Here is an 18,087-nt window from a genome sequence, read left to right on the forward strand (position 1 = left end):
TCTCCCACTCCTTTTCATGTTTTTAAACCACTGTATCTTTCTCTTCTATCACATTTTGAACACTTTGTGACTGAAAATATCTTTGATTTTTATTTACAGCAATTAGTACTCTGGATCAAGCTCCTTTGATCCTGGTTTCTGTTCATTAGAGTGAAGCAGATAATGGCAAAGCAGTTATGAAAGGCAGCAAAGAAGGAAAGGTGTCACTGGATTCTCTGGACACTAATCAAATCTAGTTGCAACAGATTATACTGACCACACTTTCCCCAGACAAAAATTAAAATCTTCAAGGCACTCAAATCCTCCTTTGTCCTCATGATATTCCCTTGGTACTTAGTTGCTGAGTACTACATGACTATTTCTGCCATATCTCAGAATGCTGGAGGCATTTGCTATCTCCCTTATATCACAGGTCCAGTTTCTGTGCTTTAGAAAAAGATGAGAACACATTATGCCATGTCCAAGTGACAGCATATTGTAGCTTTGCAAGGACAAGACACCATCGCAGATATCCTCCTGGTTATTACCTGAACATCAGGTTAGAGGCATGATTTTAGCTTTAGACCTTACTAGTAAATTGATTTTATTAAACCTTAGACAGGAAAAAAAAAGAAAATACTGCCTGCATTTTTACTCTTCTTGAAGAGAAATCTGACAAATTTGCTGTAACCAAAAGCAAATAACTAATTTCATGAAAACATAAAAGATGTGTTTCTTTTGTTGTGAAGGATAATATTGAGATGTTCACAGCAGGCCCTTCTCTGTTTGAAACCTCCACATGCTCAAAATCAACTTGGAAATTTCATAGGAAATTTTCAATATCTAATCTGTCTGATAGGAGAGAGGGATTGAAAGTAAACAGACTTTGTTGTTAACCAGGGTATTGTCACATTTATATATTACAGGTAAAATGGGGATAATAAAGATATTGGCAGATAACTAAATAAACCATATAAAGCCCACAGTATTTTAGTTGTAAGTAAGAAAAAAAATATAAAAAATAATACCACAAATGTAGAATTTAATTTTTTTTTTCTTCCATGCACCTCAAAAATATCCCGAAAAGAAAAGTTTGCAGAACTTCAATCAGAATTTTCTGCCTTAGACCATTATACTGAGAGAAAATCAACATAACATCATTAACTTTTATGCAGGAGCAACGCATAGAAGCAAAAATCTATCTTTAGTATTGTAATATATAGTAATGAAAAACTGACAAACATTCAGGAATCCACTAACACAGGAGCACATATAGGGAGGAACGTGATTATTTGGAGACCACCAGGCATCATTGCAGATTTCCACCTGCCAGCCTTGTTAACGTTATTTTTGACTAAATTTTACAGCTTATTGCAGACATTGGTTAAAACTGCCTCCATTATTCATGTACTTTCCAGAATTACAAATTATACACATGCTGTGGGGATAGGGATCTTTGCAAAGCAGTTTTTCGTGCACATACCAACAAAGCCCAGTGCAAATCTTCTCAAACATATTTATTGGAGAATTAAAGCTGTTTGCTCATAACAAATTGGAAATCTGTGGTGCAGAAATATTATGCATAACCTTGTAAATCAGATTAACTGGTGCTCCTTCTTTCATACAATAAATTCCATAAGGAGCATCTGTTCAAGCCAGTGCCTGATGACCTGGCAGCAGATCAGAGAGCTTGCTGCTTTCTGCACTAATTTGGGAATCTGGTCCAAGAGGGAACATCATTACTTAGAGTCAAATCTATTTTACACTGAGATTAGCCTACTGTGATACCTGCTCATCGTGGTCGTGCCATTTGAGCCCTCAGCTGTGGTGTATCAGTGGCTCCTCTGCTCACTCTGAAGTGCTGCTGCACTTCACAGCATCGACATTCCATGCCGCTGCGGCCTTTTTTAAGCAAACACACCATTACAGCTGATGAGGTAATAGAAATGCAAAGAGGTCTGAAAAATCAGAGAAGTTTGCTGCAAGAACTGATCTGCTTTTTAATGTTATGTCATTGAATTTGTCAAGAAAACTATTAATATTATGAAGACAATGTAAAAGCTATTGGAGACATATCTGTTTGACTGAGGATGAATAACTGTGAGGGCAAATTGCAAAGGAAAGTGATGAGTTTATCATGTCCTCAAATAAGGAGGGAAAATGAGCTTTAGATGACTCTGGGGCAGGATCCAAGGTGAAATTCTGCCATGCATCTCAAGTATGGAGATTCTGTCTTTGTGGTAAACATTTGTTTGCCCATATGTCTAACATAATCTAGAACAGGGCTTGTCATGATGGAGCCACTTGAATGGAGGAATATTTAAGTGAGGCTTAGGATCTCAACACATTGATGTAAAGAACTAGGAAGTCAACTGGCATCTAAACCATACCGAAATAAGAAGAAATTTTTTGCCCTAGCAGCTTAAAATGAAAAGTAGATAGTTTTGCAGAGTCATCAATTTCAAATAATGGAGGATTACATACTATTCCAATGGTCCAGCTAGTCAGTAGTCAATAGTTTTGACTGTAATGCCAATTATGAAAGAACTCTATAACAAACGTGTTCAATTTTCACAGCTGGTGCTGAGCCATCTAAAAGAAGATAAAGAAAGTTCTCTATCACCTACAGTTTACAAAATATTCTTTAGGAGAACTTTTTATTTTTATTTCATTTTCCCTGATGCAAAAATCTGCCAGTGGAACAAAAAAAAGCTCATAGAAACATGGCAGAAGAGGTTTTCCAATATATGCAAAGATTTTTTAAATAAGTCAGTTTTCTCACTGGAAACTAATAGTATAAAAATGTCTAAATCAGGTATTTGATTCCTTCTCCAGCTCAGTTTCCTACCCTTATGTGATGGCCTAAATCATTTCCATGATGACACTCTTACTAGAGATGGCAACTTATTTTTAAGAGTGAGAAACATTCTTTTTCAGGTCCAAAATTGGATTGAAAATTTGGTGAAAAAATACCCTGCAAATCAGCAAGATTTTCCCTGTGAGGAGAGGGAGGAAAGATTGTCTTGGAATTAGATTAGTGAATGAGAATGGCCAGGGTCAATGCCAGATTGGAAGGAGCTTTCAGCAATATATCAAGTGGAAGGTGTCCCTATCCATGTCAAGGAGGTTGGACTAGATGAGCTTTGAAGGTCCCTTCCAACTCAACTCCATGATTTATGATTCTATGATTTAGCATGTTTTGGGCATGTTTTTTGGATATCTGACAATAAGGCAACTAAGCAAACCAAATTATGCACTCTACAACTCTAGTCACCTCACCTATCAAAAAAAAAAAAAAAAAAAAAAAGGAAAGATATGTAGGATAGGTAGGTGTATCATCTCCTGCAGTTGCTGGTTGCACTCTATTTGCTATAAATGGAACAAAGGCAGTGCCCAGGAAGATTACTCAAGATCCCAACTGACAGGGTTAAGATCACAATTAGCAAGTGTTACAGTGGGAAATTTAATCAGCCTTCTTTAAAAATAACCAAATGCCTGACATTTTGCAAGTACGGGCTTTTTTTATATATTTTAACGTGGCTTTATTTCCATTCTTATTCTTTGCTTTTCTTGTATAAATAGAATTATGTATTTTAGAAAAGGTGCTCTCTTACCCTGACTTTGTGTCATGCTTAGCATGGTGAGGCCAAGATCTTAGCAGGGGCCTGCAAACAACACTTAGTACTAGCTGAGCTTATAATCATAAAAATTATTAACGCACCATTTAAAGATATAAGTACATACCAGTTTATCTATCTGTCTATACTTTGCTTTATCAACAAAGTAATATATATAAAGTATTACCCTTATCCCCTTTCTGCCTCCTTTCTTTCTGACTGGAACATATGGTTGTGTGCCTGTGCCACCTTTGCAAGGGTAATTTTATTTAGTTACCATCTTGTATGGACACTGCCTGTTACAGTACACTGTAGTCAGACATTTCTGAAAATCAAGTGCTCCTGTGTTGTGGGTTGATTTTTATGATTTTTATTGATATCTGAAGTCAATACAATGTGCCAGGTGTATGCAAGATGAAAAAGTCATCCTTGAGCTTTGCAGTTGATAGGGATCTCAGATGAGATTTAACCTCAGGCTAAAATAATGAAGAATGTTGTCATCTTTTTGTATATAGTACTTAAAAAAAAAAAAAAAACAAACAAAAAAAAAAACACCAAAAAAAAACCCAAGAAGTAAATCCAGATTCTAAGGCTGGTTTTGTTTGGTTCTTTCATAATTTTAATTTTAATTTTATTTCTTTTCTTCCTTCTCCTGGTTCTTTTTCATAAAACACATTTCATAATGAAGTGCTTCACTGTTGATGAAAACTGCCACTTAGTGCAATATCAGGGCTTTAACAGGTTCATGAAGTTTGTTAGAGCCTTGTAAGTTGGTGTTTTTGAAAACATAAAAATAAAAATGAAATTCTGAGTAAGCTATAAATATGGACAGGAAAAAAAAACAACCCTTTGACATCTCAGTCTATTTCCTGCTTCATCTTTCTGTGTGCTCCTTAGCTATATTATTAATTAAACTAAGTCCTGGCAGGTTTAGATTTACAATTATTTCATAAAATCACATAGGGAAGGTCTCCTGCCACAGCCTTTCAGACCTAGTTGTGCCTTGTGGTTATACATCTGAAAGGAAGGTAATATTAGGTATCTTTCTACCCCTTTTAAAAGTATATGTCTCTTCTGGAATGAGATAAAAATTAACCTCAGTTATTGTTGGGAATGAAGTTTCTAATATCCTGATTTTTTTTTTTTTTCAAATTGCAGCTCTGAAGGGAAAGTAATTTTTTTTATTTCCTAGCAAATGGAAATTCTCTAAAGAAAAAGACTAGAAACAATTCAAATAATTAAAATATTGAAAATATTTTGGTTTAGCATTACAGGAAGGAATGTTTTATTTTGCAGAACAATTTTGAATATTTTGGCTAATTTTCCCAGAATTTTTGGTTTAAAAAAAAATAGTTTAGACAAAGAACCTTTGTCTTTTGCTCAATTTCTAGTCAAGTCAACAATATCTTTAGAAAACTTAACAATGTTTCTGTGTCCTGTCGGCACCCTCAACACTGTCCAGTTAAAAGCCATCTGCAAATTTAATTGTTTACTACTTTTTCAGATCATTAAGGAGCAAGCTAATATGATGGATGACAGTGTTTAGCACATCACATGAGGCCATCTTATTGAAACTTGAGCATTTTGCAGTCAAAAAGAACTTCAAGTTCTCTGATCACTTTGGCCAAAAGGCTTTTACTCTGTTTTCATCTAGGGAAAACACTCAGCACTCTGGAATAACTGCATATATTCTTAATGCCCTCTTAGGTAAAACCTATCTGAGGTGCATAACATTCCAAAAAACTGAAATGAGGTAACACTACCTCTGCTTGAAAGAGAAACTGAGGAAAGAGCTCAGCCAACCGTATTACATTTCTGAAAAAAATAAACATTTTTTTAATAAGAAATGAGTTCTTTCCTTCTGGTATCATAAAAAAGAGACAATATATTCTTAAAAATAAATCATATCAAGTCAACCTAGTATCCAGTTCAGAACATTTGTGTGGAATGAATGAGTGACTTTATCTTAAAACCGTATACTAAGAGGCTATGAATATAACTTACCTGTGTTAGGTGCAAAGCGGAACTTAAATCATTGTGCAAACTGTACTTCTCACTTTCTAACAGGAGACATAAGCTCAATGGCCTTCTCACAGATCTGCCTTGATTCTATTTTTAATTATATTTCCAATGATTTGAATTATGGTAAACAGAGTATGGTTATTAAATCTGTAAAGAGTACCATGCTGGATGACCCTGCTCCTAGAACAGAATATGTAATGCTTAAATACTGGATGAAGAATGACTGACCGAGAAGCAGTTCTGAAGAAAACAAGACCTAGATAATTAAAATGGATCACAAGTTATACTTGAGTCAAGTGTCATTCCATTATTAAATAAAGTAAATTCCTACCAAAAATACACGAAGAGGTAATGAGTTTTTGAGGCATGAAATAATCTTTCAATTCTACTCTGCCCAGGGAAAGTATAAGATGGGAGAGTACCATATCTTGAAAAAAAATGCACACTATCCTGTCTGGCCATAACTAATTGGATATCACCCACAAGAAAACCAGAATACTGGATTTATTTAATCTTTAAAAGTTAAGTAGACACATGGTGATTTTCTTAAAAACTGTTGAGGGCTTCTGAAAATATCAATTTGAGAAGCTATTCCCATATTTGATAGAAAATATTTAATAGGGTCAAATTCAAAGAGAATACAGACAACCAGGTTAAGAACCAGGGAAGAGAAACTTATTGAAAGACTAGTTTGTCTTTGGACAGATTATTCAAGGTAGCCAGGAAATCCCACTACTGTTGAGAGCTTGTAATTATGCAATTTTTAGTGACTAATTATCCTTTTTTTATAGGGCAGCTTAGTCTGAAATTCAGCAAATCACAGAATCACAGGGTGGGTAAGGTTGAAAGGGATCGCAGTGGGTCATCTGGTCCAACCTCCCTGCTCAAGTAGGGCCACCCCAGAGGACACTGCACAGGATTGTGTCCAGATGGTTCTTGAATATCTGCAGTGAGGGAGACTCCACACCCTCTCTGGGCAATCTGTTCCAGTGCACAGTCACCCACACAGTGAAGAAGATCATATTCTTGCCTTCAACCCTGTTCTATTTTCTCCGTCTTCAGTTTCTACATCCCAAAGCTGAGGATCATAGTGTCCTAGTGATATCACGTGAAGGTACATCTCAAAAACCATCTTTACCCCAACAAACTCAAATAGATTTTTCAAATATTCTTGTAAGAATTCAATCTTTGTTATCGACCAAGGGGCAATAATTATGCAACCTGCTCCTGAAATGAGAACATCTGCAAGAAAGTAGCTGGTATCACAGAATTGGTCTTCTTGTCATCCTTCACAGCACACTCTAAGAGTTAGAAATATACCCCAAGAAACTTCATATTGCCATCTTCAAACCCTTTTGACAAGCACTCCCAGGAAATACAGTCAATAGACCTGCCTTCCAGCTAACATACTAAACATTCACGGATTCCTGGTAGACTTCTCTCTTCTCCAAGTTCATACTGAGAAAGTCACAAAACACTCTTGTCCCAAATGGAGGTTCTGAATACAAATATGTATAATCACACATAGAGTGAAAAAAAGGTGAAAATACTCTTAGCAGTAGCCTTGACATCAAACCTCAGCTACTGATGGGAAATTTTTAGGCTTTTTTTAAATGAATGTTAGACAAACAGTGATTGTTACTGCAACAAATGTGATGTGATTATTATTACAACAAAGCAAATGTGAGTTTTTGTGAGACAAAACTGTCATGTTTTATTCAGTCTAACCAATGTAGATGGTGCTTTTTTGTTAATGTTGTCTGAGTTTTTAATAATATATTTATTCTTGCACAATGATCATCCGGAAAACATTTTTACCTTCATTTCACATATGAGGACAGAGGACAGAGAGAAAGACACTTAGCAAAAAACTCAAGATTAACTTAAAGCCTTTGGAATCTAATAATCTCTGAATTATGCCTCCTTTTGCTGGATGACTTGTGGTATTGCTCCTCTACTGCATCAGCAAAATAAGACATCATGTGTACTTGAAAAAGACCAGATGCAAACCATAGCAGAGTAAAGAATTAATATTCTTTACATAAAGGAAGTTATGTTCCAGTTTGTGAATTTACAGAAGTGTAATGTTGTTTATTTGTAGAACAGACTAACTCTTTTGATAAATATAATAATTGATAGCCTAAATTAGAAATGGGACTAGGTCCAAATGCCAGTGAATAAACCCCAAACTGCTGAATTCCTTGGGAATTCACTACACCCACAATGAAGGATACAGAATCACAGACCAAAGAGTTCCCACTACAAAGCCCTCTCCTTTCTGTCTTAGCTCTTGTCTCCTGGAAGAAACAGCCTCCAGTCCAACACTGTCAGTACCAGGTGTTCTTGAACTGTTTTTTATTAATGGAAATGTCTTAGAGTCAGGTAGTTAGGAAGAGCTATGTCCCAAACAGAAAGTACAGAAGAATCTTAATCTCTCCAATCTGAAAACAAGGAGAGCAGTCAGAGATGGCAGAGTGTTTCTGCAAGAGCTGTCAGACTTTAAATCCTCTAGTAGACATTAGCATCGTGTAGGACTTCAAACATTGCTCAGTGGACAAGACCCACAAAGCTGCAGACATTCCAGTCAGCTGGAGGGATCAAAGGAAGCGTACAGAAAAGGCTGTTTCCACATTTCCACACTGTTCTCTTTGCTCACATAACAGCAATGTTTAAATGAGTTTCTCTTTTAAAGTTATGAGGTGATAATTTAAAAATACATAAAAGTGGGGTGCATTAAACTGTGAAACTAGGTCATCATTATCTTGAGAAATTAATTTATTATTTCAAAACAGCTCGGAGAAGATGAGAGAGAAGAGACTTTGATATCAAACTGATATTTATGAGATCTCAGATGAGGAGATAATGAACAGATTTGTTTAAATTAATTAAGTACAGTTATGTTAAGAGTATATTATATGTTACTTTTCTAAAATAATTTAAAAGTTAGTTAAACAAATACCTTATTAATAGAGCTGATCTAAATGCCTTTGGATGAGAATTTCTAGTCAGAAAATACATAGTTGCTGAAATTTAACCTCATAGAAAATAGTTAATTATTTTCCTAATTAAACAAATTAAATTTGTTTTTAAATGTTCAAATATTTTAGCTAATTACTTTAGAAATAAAAATAGTTTCCTGATTCAAAACACCTGTTTGATTTTATTTTACATTGCAGAAAGAAATATGAGTCTTACATTGCATGATAAAATGGTCAATATCTAATTTAAATATTATAATTTCCACACACTATTTCACTGGATTGAATTTTAAGAAGATTAGAAGTGGGGGGAAGGCTTTGTTTAGCTAACATTTTTGTGATTATGAAAACATTTCATGTCTTCAAATGTAGAAAACTAAAAACATCAAAACTCTTCACAGAAATGGAAATTAGGCTTATAGCCAGCATGATACCATGGTAAATAATGTTTCTTTATATTGATACATCTTGAATTTTAGTAGGCAACATATAGGGACTTAGGCAACCCTTTTGGGTCTGAGTTTTATGAGTAATTAGTAATAGATAAATGCTGCTTGAAGAGCTTTCAGTTTGAACAGATAAGATTAACATCCAAGAAAAAATGTAGATGATTCTCCACTATCATATGGACAGCCAAGGACAGAGTCCCAACTGCAGCGTCAGTGGTTATGCCCTCTGTGAGGCCTCAGATGTTAGATTTTGTCCTGTGAATCTCTTTGAGACTGTCTGTGCTTACAGAAGGCAAGCATGGCAATTTTAAGGATGGAGTAAGTAAGTAGCACTCCTAATTTAATCCCTTATGGAAATTTTTGCCCTGTGCCACTCATTGGTGAGCAGGGCAGAGAGAAGATTTCTCCAAGCCCAGCCAACATTCCCTGTCTGCTTCAATAGAAAGGTCATTTCTTTGGAGAAGCCTGTCCATACATAAGTGTGTATATATTTATCCTTTTTTCTGTGAAATTCAGATTTTCTTGTTTAATATTTTATGAGGAAAGAGCCCAAAGGTCTGGAAGTTGCTATCTGGCACTCGAGATGATTGAAGTGGAACAGCCCAGTCTCCAAGTGATTATTAAGGAAAAAGGAAATATTGGAAATATTTAAGTAAATATATTTGGAGGAACTATTCTCATTTAGGTTATTTTTAATGGGCTGCTTTCAAAATGAACTTTTAATCTTATTTTTTATTGTTTTACACATATATATTTAATGTAGAAACTGAAATCTCATCTAAAAGTCATTTAAGTATTTGGAACAGATGAAAAGAAGTTGGGCTTTCTTTTTTTAAACACACATAGAAAACTCCAGAATTGCAGGCATATGTGTTTTGATTTCATTTGGTTGGTACCCTTTAGAATAAAGTAACACTCTATTGTCATGTTCTATTTGCAGACATAAGTACACAGAAGGCTGTGATTTTGATCATGTTGTATCAGTGGCATGTGGTTACTCCAGCTGCTCAAAAGACTTGGTTTATGCTCCTGTTCTTGACAGTGAGGTACTTTAAAAGATCCGTAGTCACAAGAGCAAAATGTAGAAAATACCTAGCAGACAGTAGCAGGTACTACTGGTGTTTTTCCATTATTACTTTGAATTGTAAAAGTCAAGGACATGCCTACCATTTCCATATGGGAAACACGCCCATATCTTCAACTTTTGGGAAGATCATCATGCTAATCAACCAACATGTTGCCTTTCATAAATATATGCTATTACTCCCACATGCATTTTCAAAATTATACTAAAGCTATACCTTCTTTTTTTGTATTTCTGGCAAAGTTCATCCTTTTGGTGCAAATGGAAACTAGAGGAAAATGAAGCTCTCTATTCCCTTTATTTCTTGCAAAACACGTACTGCAAATTTTAACCTGTCTTGAATTCTTTTCTGTGTCTCAGACGCAACATAGAATATTATTCTGGTTTGCTCTTCCTTGTCTAGAAAAATAATGCGAGTATTTCTGCTTAAATAAATATGCTTTGTGACAGGTAAGATTATTACCAGCCTAATGAATGACATAATGCATTTCTTCTGTTTCACTCAAGGCTCCTTTTCTTTTGCTCTGTGAATTTTCACTGTGACCTGCCAGAAACAATCTTATATCTTAAATGTCTCCTAAAGGAGGATGCTCCTCTATGGTCAATGAAAATGTCTTAAACAAAAGAACTGGCAGATAACAATTTACATATACAGCTATTGATAAAAAAAGTTCTTTTATGCAAAAAAGGCATACATGACATCCCAAAAATTCCTGACCAGGAGAAAATGTAATTTGATCTTCCATTTGACAGTAGAGACTTTTCACCTCCTATTGATAATCTTTAATCTGATAGGGCAGATGTTAATACTTTTTACTAAATATTTTAAGAATTAGAACTTTTTTTTTTTTTTTTTTTTTTTTTTTTTGCTGTGTAATGCACATAACATCTTAATGGTTAATGGTTAGGTAGTTTAATTGGCTCAATTGCTGGGCAGGAGGGGAAGCAAAGGCTGCCTGCAGTTTGCCTGACCCTTTTCTATCAGATTGAAGTATTATTATGTGCTGTACTATATTAAGCATAATCTGGAAAAAAAGCACAATCTGTTCTTTTTAAGCTTCTTAATAGTTTCTAGTACTGATTCATGGGAAGTGGAACCAACAGATTGTTATAGTTAGACTGTAGGTGGGGACACATATGCTTGAGTTTTGAACAAAATTCCAACTCTGCAGCAGGGACAAGTCTTTCGCACAATGATGTAATTGTTTTTTTGAAAAAACATGAAGAGACATATGGAAGTAGCTTTTGACTGGGCTTAGGGCCAGGTGTTCAGGTAGGCAGCATGCAGGATCCAGGCCAGTATTTTAGAAGAACCCAGCTACCACTTGTTGCCAAGAGGACACATTTACAAAAGCCATCTAGTGCTAATAGCTCTGATTACAGTACCACAGATAAAGTTTCAAGAGGACAGGAACATTCACTAAAAAACTGTGGTACGCCCTCCAGCAGAACCAGTAGCACTATAAAGGTGCCAGTTTCCAAATACTGAAATGGAGGTGGAGTTTGGTGGGGCAAGAGGAGCCGAATTTAAATTCACCATACTTGAGCTCCAGCTTCTGTTGTTTGTGAAGTCTTTTCTGATGAACTGGAATTTAAAAAGTTAGAGTAAATCAATCCCTCCCTTCTGTTGAACATTTCCTTGAGAATTTTCTTTAAATTTAGAAGTGGAAACAAAATAGATACATGGATGAATTCCCAGGATGGAGGCAACTTTCGTCATACGGGACTCACCAAAAAATGTTAGTTTGTTTCCAGCTAAGGAGTTCTGAATTAATTTCCATTTGGAAGTGAAACTACAAGCTGCATAAGACATCTCCATTGTCCATCCATTTGTGCAAATCCTGAAGCCTCTATATCCTTTTTCTTGTGTCATAGACTTGGCTGAACAGTGGGAACTGCCCCATTGGAGGAAACCTGCTCTTGCTGTGGCAGTTTTGGTAGTACTGCTATAGATATACTGAAGAATCATGTCCTTGAGGAGGCCAGTTCCATACAGAAAGCATGGAGATTCTCTTCCACTGTGAACCTTATATCTCACCCTCAAGGACATGACAGAATGTACCTTACCTGCTTTCCCACTCTTATTTCTTCCATGCTACATGTATATGTTTATGCACATACATGTTTTATTCAGAAAGAAAGAGAGCCCAGATCAAATTTTTACTAATATATGGTGCAAAAAAAAAATCTAAAAGAAAAGGTTTCCTTTTTCCATCAAGGTGTGTTCATTATCCCCATAGTATAGCTCATAAAAGACATACATACCTCATCAAAACACTTGCACAACAGGAGAATTCACTATGAATAATTAATTGCATAGAGTTTAATCAGCAAGGCAAGAGCACCACTGGTGTATTTGTATGAATGTCTTGAAGCAAAACTCCTTTCTGTTTTTATCAAATTTCCCTTGAGCTTGTGTCACAGAGCTGTAGTTTTCCCAGCTGGAGACCTCAGTGACTCTCAGATTTGGACTGCCAGGATGTATTTTCCTCCAAATGTTAAGAACATAACGTTTTCCTTAGCACCCCTGGTAGTTTAATATGTTTCCTATGCTTTTGGATGACACATAACTTTTTGTATGGTTTCATAAAATGTCCCTGCCTTGATGCTTGATGAAACCATGGTGTTTGTGCTCGAGCAGGTTTTATGGGATTGGAAAGGAGTTAATGCACTTTGTGCTCTCTAAAACACCTGTTATTTTTCCGTACAGTAATTAAACCTATTCTCAACTTTATACCAAGCTTGAGGATAACAATTTGAATGCTTATAGCAGTTTCAGACAAATACTGCAGTATTTGCAACACAGAAGATATGCAGTTCTGTAAAGAACTAAGTAAACTAGACCTAGCTGGGAATTTTCCTCTGAGTGTTTTTTGACAGAGAATGAGATCTACAGATGTCTGAAGATCTTTGGGTGTCATAATTTATCCCCAGCTAGCAACAAAGCACCAGGCAGCCTCTCACTCTCCTACTAGCAGAGATGGTTTAAGATAAAGACAGTTAAATAGGTAAAGGAAAACTGTGCACACAAGTAAAGCAAACAAGGAATTAAATCACTGCTTCTCATGAAGTGTTCAGCTGTCTCTAGGAGATCTGGGCCACATCACGTGTAATGACTATTTGAGAAAACAAACACCATCATTTCAAACATTCCTCCCTTTCTTCTTCCCCAAACTTTATGTACTGAGCATGATGCCACATGGTCTGGAATATCCCTTGGATCAGCTGGGGTCATCTGTCCCAGCTCTGTCTCCTCCCAGCCTCCCATATACCCCCACCTTCCTCCCCAGCATGAGAGCATGAAAAGTAGAAAAGGCCTTGTCTCTGTGTAAACCCTGCTCAGCAGCAAAGCATTTCTATGTTATCAACCCTGTGTTCAGCACACATCCAAAACATAGCACTATACTAACTACTGTGAAGAAAATTAACTCTACCACAACCAAAACCAGCACATTGAGATATATAGTTTTTCCTCAAACTTACATCTTCTATGGCAAGATTGACAATGGTTCCTTGTTCTTTTCATCTTCTGTTAGGAAAAGTGAAATAGAATATTTAATGTTGATCCAGAATGAACCAAATGAAAATAATTTCAGACAAAGTAGTTTTTTTCCTGTCAGATGGCTTAATTTTATTTTTGAAGACCTCTGTGTCTGCTTGGAGTTAAATATGATTGACCCCAATTTTTCCTTCTGGCTGACTTTGGCAGCTATAATACATATTTCATGAGACACCATGGTTTTGACCTCTAGATGAACTGTTTCAGCATCCCATGGGAATCACTTGATGCTCATGTACCACTGGAAACACAGTTTGCCCTAAGGGCATGACACAAGGGTAAGCACTGGACTCCTGATTTACTGCTCTCAGGAAGCACTGCAACAACTGAGTTTAAATGACATTTTGTCCCTCCACATTTTGCATAGTAATGTGGTTTCCATTAGGCCTAATCACAGCAAGGAAGGAAATGAAAGTCCCTTCAGGTAGAGAGACCTGCATTCAGGTTGCCGTTCTGGCTGGGTGCAATTTGGAAATTTAGTAGTCTCAAGTTCTCAGTGATTAATTCCTGGTGTGAAAGGAAAATAATGTTACTTCCTGTCTTCTTGTTCTTTGCCTCTTTTGACTATTTGGATGGTAAGATTCTGAAACTGAGCACTGCTTTTACATTCATATTCAGCACCGAGTATAACAAAGCCTCTGAGCTGTAGAACCAGAGTGATAGGAATGACTCCTCAGGTGGGCAAGATGACTTCTCAATGGCTCCAATGTCCAAAGTAAAAAAAAAAAAAAAAAAGACAACAGTCCAAATCCATGTCTGATCCTCACTGCTTTGCATGCATTTTCACTGTCAGTGCTCCTGTGTACTTGTAATTCTGCTGGTAAGAGAGAAAATTTTTCTTACAGATTCTTCCATTTGCAAGCTAACAAATTTGTGAAGGATCAGTGGTTTCTTGCAACATCATCACTTGACAGTCACAGTTTTATTAACTAATTAACTGATTGTATTTCTGTGGAATATTACTGAGGGTTTAAGACATTACTTTTCAGAAAGATTTCCTGCCTCTGAAACCTTCTTGTTTAAATGAGACATGAAACAGATTTCAGCAGCCAGATGGAAGAGCACAGGGAAGCAGACACACAGTCCTGGTCAGATGACTGTCAGTGGTATCAGTACCTCCACTGTTTAAGCACTGTGACTTTTATGTAGGCCTGGCAGTGAAGAAAGTTTCTGTGGTGAGACAGAATAAAGGAAAAAAGGTATCTGTCTATTGATATCTATTACCAGTTTATCCCCATAGAGGAAGAAGATACTGAAAGAAAATATGAAGTTTTTCCCACTGGTAGAAATTTAATTCAGAACAAACAGGGGAAAAAAACCTAGAAAAATATTAAAGCACATTGAGTTAATCTGTGCTCTAGGGATCCCTGTAATGTTAACCCTCAATTTTATTATTCATTCTTCAGTAGAAGTTTTTACTTCAACAAAACAAATTTTACTTTTCACTCTAACTAGAAAAAAATATTGCTTCTCAGATTGCAATTAGATGATGTTATGAGGGTTTTTTTTTTTTTGCATATATTTAAAATATGACACCTAAAATTAATTCTCAACATTTTTTTTTTTAATTTACTGAAGTAAATCACAGAGCATTTGGCCACATTTAGTCAGTTTAAGAGAATCAGAAGGGATTGCCATTTGTACACAATTGTACACCATTGTACACATTGCGGACCAGATCCTCACAGGTAGTGAAGTGCACAACAGCTTTTGGTTTAAGCAGAGATACGGTCTTTTGAAGAGCAGTGAATTTTCCAAGAAAATTTGTTGACCTGGTCTTGAAAAACTGATTAATTAAAGGATTAAAGTGATATTGTTAAGATTGGTACAGTGATCTCCCTGCAGACACATAACACATTTAAAATATCTGATGTTTCTCAAGGAAGTAAAGCTGTTACAGATTTTAATATACGCATTTGTGTTTCTGTTTGTATTTAGGAAACTATGGTGAAAGTGGAATGGAAGCTTTCAAAGACATGGCAGCCAAGGAAGGGATCTGCATTGCACACTCCTACAAGATCTACAGCAATGCTGGCGAGCAGAGCTTTGACAAGCTGCTGCGAAAGCTTCGGAGCCACCTGCCCAAGGCAAGAGTGGTCGCCTGCTTCTGTGAAGGCATGACTGTGAGAGGTCTCTTGATGGCCATGCGGCGCCTGGGACTCGCTGGAGAGTTTTTGCTGCTAGGCAGGTGAGTAACACTGTGCAGTTACAGCCTGCCGTTTCAGTCAGCAGGGCAAAAAAAAAAGAAAATTATCCCATTTTCTGGACAAGAGGCATATAGTTCACAGATTCGTGGCCTCTCCTATACCTGTGCATATCTAAAAGATAGGAAGTAATGTCATAGTAGTACAAACTCTACAAAGACATGCATCATTCTCATGACGTGTCAGGCAAACACAAGTATGCTTGGCCATTCCTAGCAGCAATGAGTAAGGGGAAGCTGGCACAAAAATCTTTGATCTATATAACCTGTTTTATTCACTGCACTTTCAATGCATTGTGTACATATACAGCCTGAAGCTGTGTCTTGTTCCAGTAACTCTGTGCTAAGGATTGCTGATGTGGCCTCTGGGTGTACCTGAAACAGAACTTCCTGAAGAAGCAAAGTTTGTTAACTGCCACCTTTTTATCCTGAGCCAATGTGCTGATGTACTTACTGTCCTAAGGGCAATATATAGGTAATCCTTTCTCTTAGCTCAATTGTATCAGTGTTTCTTTTCCTGACTGCCAAAGGAAGAAAGGAAAAGTCACTTAGTGTGTGTTCATCCAGAAGGAAAAGATCCTGGGCTCGTAAGCAGAGAAGTAATAATTGATGTGAATCTAAAGGGATCTTTACATTTTCCCCTTATTCAACAAATGGATCCTAAACAAGACAGGAAAAACGATGCATTGAAAACAAAATGGAGTATACTGGTAGTCAACAAGTGTAACTCACTGCCTTTTCAGTGCATTATTAGAAGGATGACCTGTTGTTGCCCCAAGCATGAACCCTACAGGAAGACAAGTAAAATGGGGTCAGTGAAAGGAGAAGTCATGGTAAGACCTCCAGGAAAATTTTCAGGGACTTTCTTGGCAGCTGGGAGACTGAGTCTGTCCAACTGGAAGGACACCAGCCTCAGTTCCCAGTCTGTCCTGTTGCACACAGCTGCCCTCCCCCCTTGTGCAAAGGGGAAAGCAAATAGGCAAAAACTGTGGCTCTTGTCTCTGCCCTTACTATTTGACATCAGCCTACATTTTGGCATTTTCAGATGGGAATTTTTTTATTCTTTCTCTGATACATGGCAACTGTCTCCATCCTTCTTTTCAAATACATTTTATCTGTACGGACTTCCATGGACTGTCTTGGTCCTTTTATAGACAGATACCCAAAGGAATCACAATCCTCAAGGTGAAATCCACATGAAGATTTATAGATGTCTATAATTTAGACACTTCCATGTAGCCATCAGTATTTGCTTTATAGTTAATTGAGCAAAATAGGACTTCAGGTCACTTGTTTGTAATGTGAATATTTCAAGCAGCTCAGAGAAATCATATTCTAGAAAAGGGCTTGTACAAAGACTCTCTTGATCACTACCTTTTGCGGAAAAGTCTACTTGTCAGTTGTATAGAGCAGATTAGAGCAAATGCCACCTCCACTATCTCTAGCTGAATCTCATGCCATAGGATGTTTGCTATCTTCTTCCGTCCTAAATACAAGAAATTATTAACTATCTGCAGCAGTACTCAAATTTAGAAGCATATAAGCATTGTTTTTAAAAAAAATATGTTGGCCCTTAACTACTCCAGACTCCAAACTGTACATAATTTTTGATGGGATTTATGTACAAATGCTAAATTTAGCCCTCTGAGATGCTTTTATGAATAAGGACTTCCGGAATTGCTGATTGTGAGCAAGAGCAGAGCAATTCAGATTATCTCTTCAAAAAAAAGCAAGGTCTAAAGAGAACAGCCTTTGAGGCTTTGCTTCAAGTCTTTGTTTGTTTTGTTTTGTTTCTTTGTGAAAAATACCTGTTTCTAGCTGCAGTGGGAATTGTCATGAGTAACTATAATAAGAAATTTGTTATTTACTTCCATTGGGTAAATTGAAAGTGATAGCTTCTATTAGAAGCCTACACTGTTAAGTCTTTCCAATTGAAGCAAAAATCCTTTATTGTACCTGACCATTTGGGGTGCATCCATGCCTGTGGCAGTACTACACAATTTAGTTGTGAAAAATGCAGCATGAACTGGAAGTGTTTACAAAGAAAGAAAAATGAAAGTGTAGAGATTTTTGTCTATCCGTTTAATTTATTACCAGAGATTCCACGGTAATGGCTGAGAAGTGGCTACTCAGACAGAGGTTAATATGTCCCCAGACAGTAACTGCTGCGTCAGACAAGGATGGCTGGAGAGATAT

The 18,087-nt window shown here is 36.6% G+C and overlaps 1 protein-coding gene across 1 annotated transcript in view; it reads left to right on the forward strand.

Moving 5' to 3' along the window:
- GRM5 (glutamate metabotropic receptor 5) overlaps nucleotides 1-18,087 on the forward strand; it is a 232,456-nt gene that overhangs the window by 89,705 nt on the left and 124,664 nt on the right. The window contains exon 3 of the mRNA XM_041483657.1: nucleotides 15,627-15,876. Coding sequence (XP_041339591.1) covers nucleotides 15,627-15,876 — 250 coding nt within the window. The remainder of the gene's footprint in view (nucleotides 1-15,626; nucleotides 15,877-18,087) is intronic.

The sequence above is a fragment of the Pyrgilauda ruficollis genome, unplaced genomic scaffold, assembly GCF_017590135.1.
Source record: "Pyrgilauda ruficollis isolate IOZ18807 unplaced genomic scaffold, ASM1759013v1 scaffold60, whole genome shotgun sequence".
NCBI lineage: Eukaryota > Metazoa > Chordata > Aves > Passeriformes > Passeridae > Pyrgilauda > Pyrgilauda ruficollis.